This window comes from Mustela lutreola, chromosome Y (genome assembly GCF_030435805.1).
Source record: "Mustela lutreola isolate mMusLut2 chromosome Y, mMusLut2.pri, whole genome shotgun sequence".
NCBI classification, from domain to species: Eukaryota; Metazoa; Chordata; class Mammalia; order Carnivora; family Mustelidae; genus Mustela; species Mustela lutreola.
Genome location: NC_081309.1, coordinates 465,608 through 468,883, shown reverse-complemented (window position 1 = coordinate 468,883; position 3,276 = coordinate 465,608). Strand labels below are relative to the sequence as shown.

At 65.8% G+C, this 3,276-nt stretch overlaps 1 protein-coding gene across 1 annotated transcript; it reads right to left on the bottom strand.

Moving 5' to 3' along the window:
* Positions 1-449: 449 nt before the first annotated feature.
* LOC131822492 (testis-specific Y-encoded protein 3-like) lies at positions 450-2,258 on the bottom strand (the record flags this gene model as incomplete). Its single annotated transcript, XM_059158805.1, has 3 exons — positions 2,181-2,258; positions 712-789; positions 450-551 (listed from the first exon to the last, which is right to left on the bottom strand). Coding segments are annotated over exons 1-3 (258 nt in total), but the record flags the coding sequence as incomplete, so codon positions are not given.
* Positions 2,259-3,276: the final 1,018 nt, after the last annotated feature.

Sequence of the window (3,276 nt, the reverse complement as noted above, 5' to 3'; positions counted from 1 at the left end):
CAAAAGGTGAGCTGAGCACGGGGCCCCCGACCCCGTTGCCCAGCAGTCGGGACTCCAGCATCTGCGCTGCTGACAAAGGCGCAGGGGCCTCACCCCGGCGATCCTGTTGGACCCTGGGCAGCTGGGGTCACACAACCAGTTGAAGAAGTTCAGGCCGCTGGGGTCTCGCCTGCGGCTGGCAGCACCACGTTCATAATCCCAGAACCACTGGACTGGAGTGCAACGAGTCTCCCGATATCCTGCGGGACGAGGAAACTTAAGGGAGGCTCTCCGAGGCCTAGGACCCACGCCAGCTCTCGCTCTCAACCGACGACCTGTCCCCCTTCCTGTGCCAAATCCCTGCACTGCCCGAGGACCCCACACTCTTCCCTTTCCACCCCCGGGCCCTCATGCCGGGAAGCCCTCCGCCAGCTCCTCTGCACCTCAAGCCCACACCTACCGCCGATGCTAAGGTGATACTCCTTAACGATCACGTCGTTGTGGAAGTAGGGGTTGCTCCCAAAGTAAAACATCAACCTGCAGCGGTACTTGGGACGACCCAGTTCCTCCACCTGCCGCAGGAAAGCAAGAGAAGGGGGAGGGGGAGGGGTCGTTGACCCTAGGTGTTCTGCGTGACTGACTGACCGCAACTCTCAGCAACTCAAACGCACCCACTCCAGCTCCACCCCCACTCCCAAGGCACCACCGCTGGCCTCAGGCTCCAGGGCTAACCTCTAAATTGGTCATGTAGCTGAGCATGTCTGTGTCCTGGTCACCTATCACAGCTGATAACTGGGGGTGATTCAGGATCTGCCTTGGGTCAAGGAGCCTCGACGTCAAGGGCGCCGGGAAGAGAACCAGGAACGCCCCGGCCCTTCCCGACTGAGAGCCAGGGACGGAAGGCGGCCTGTGCAGAAACAGCAGGCACTTCCCCGTCCCAACCTCCCCAGCGCTTGCCCTTTCGTCACCCATGCTCTGCCCTGGGGCATCGCAGGGCTTGGAGGATCAACAGGGCTGAGGCTCCCGGGGCCCAGGAGGGCAAGGTCAAGAGCCCGTCCGCTCTCCCTGCCTACGTCCTCTCTGGCCTGTGCCCGTGCTCGGCTGGGCCAGGAGGCAGTCAGTCACCACTCTGGATGTTTGGATGGTCTCGGTCCCCCTCACGGCCCCGTTTGCTTGTGTGCTCACCCGAGGCCCTGGGCCCTTGAGGGACCTTCTGTGCCCACAAGGGGGCTGCTCCGCTCGCTTGCAGCATGGCTGCACACCCAGGGTCTCGAGCAAGGGCCTGGCAGAGTCAGCCACAAAGGGAGGAAAGGGGTACGGCGGGAGGAAGGAGACAGAGAGACAGAGACACCCAAACCCTGACGACAGACATAGACGGAGGGCTGGGAGGGTTGAGAGAGAGAGACAGAGAGAGAGCGAGCGAGCGAGCGAGCGCGGGTGGGGGACATGGAGAGGGAGAGGCAGGGAGGGAGGAAACGTGTCTGGGAACACCTGGGCCAGGGGCCTCGGCCGGCTTCAGGAGGGCCTGTGGAGACAGAGTTGGTAGCACCCGGGGCACCGTGTCCAGGGTCCCGGGGCCCGCTGAAATCAGGCAGCCTGCTGACTGACTCTCAATGAGTGCAAGCGCACCACAGAACCGGAGGTCTCCGGGAACTCGGCAACGATACACGGTTTGAAGGACACGGAACGAGGCGGGCAGCCTCTCCATCTGCCCCATTTACCCCAAATCCTTTCCTTCCAACATGTGCTCTGAGCCAAGTGGGCTGGGCTTCACTAGGGGTCCAGAGTGTTGACACGGGTTCCGGGACCGCAGAGGCGTGTGGGGGTGCTGCAGCCCCAAAGCACTGGCCCGGAGCTTCCACTCACAGAGGACTCCACAGGTCTCAGGCTCTGGCTTTCCCGCCAACGCGCACACCCGCACCCACCTCCTCCCGGACCAGCCACTGCTGGACCCCGGCCCCCTAGGCAGTGCAGTAGAAGGGTAGACCCAGGGCTCAGGGCTTTGCGCTCCCTGCTGGCCCAGCAGCCTACTGCTGGCAGGTGCCCATTGCTGGAGGGGTGGGTGCCGTGGTTGGGGGAGCCCGGCCCAGCTTCGCACTTCTCTAGCCCCTGGCTCAGGCTCAGGCTCTGCTCCCTGCTGCCCTGCTCCCACTGTCCTCCCCAGGGGCCAAAACCGAGCGGGCGCGATGAAGGAAGGATACGGCGCGTGCCCAGAAGCCAGGGATGCCCTGGATGATGGCCCTCCTTCGAGCCAGGTGACCACTCCGCTTCTGATTCATCCTGCGCTTGAGCCGCAGGTAGGCCCTGGTGGCTTGGACATCCACAGAGCGGAGTGCTTCCTGAACCACCTGCAGCGCGGCAAGGGCGGCCCCGGCTGTGTCGGGCCGCGGCACCGGCTCTGCCTGCGACAGCTCCTTCGGCTTCTCGACCCGCTCTGCTTGCGCCACCTCCTCGTCTTCCACCGCCACCACCTCCTCGTCTTCCACCGCCAGCACCTCCTCGTCTTCCAACACCACCAGCTCCTCGCATTCCACATCCAGCACCTCCTCGTCTTCCACGGCCAGCACCTGCTCGTCTTCAACTGCCAGCACCTCCACGTCTTCCACCGCCAGCACCTCCTCGCATTCCACCTCCACCTCCTCGCATTCCACCTCCACCCCCTCCTCGTCTTCCACGGCCAGCACCTCCTCGTCTTCCACCGCCAACACCTCCACCTCCCCCACGATATCCAGCACCACAAGCACCAACACCTGCCCCGCGCCGGCCTCCTCTGGGCCACGCGGGGCCTCAGCTTCCCGCACAGCCGCTGCCACCAAACCGGCAGCCTCCAGGGCCAGAAGCGCCCCCGCGTGCCCGCAGCAGCCGGTCTCCCTGAGGGCAGCCGCCTCCTCACCGCCCCCGTGTGGGACCAAGGTGGTCCCGGATTCTGGGGCAGCTCCGCCTTCCCCGGACCCAGACTCCCTCTCCATGTGGCCCTGCCGCTCAACCCAGGCAGCTGCGGAGGGCAGGCGATAGGGGCGGGAACCGCAGGCTCAGGTCCGCGCCCGGCGTCGGCGGTGGGCAGCAGCCGCCTGTCTGAGTGCGCGGGCCTGGGGCACGCATGCGCACAGGGACCCGGGGCGGTGGCTGACGCCACCAAGCGGCGCGCGGCGTGGCGTGCCGGGAGGAGTCACACATGCGTCCTGGGAGCGATAGAGACTCGGAGCCCCAAGAGGATGGGGGTGCTCCGGGGTCTCGCCCGGGATAGGGCTGTGGGCGTGGCCACCACCCTCCTGGGCCCTTGCAGGCGCCAGAGCT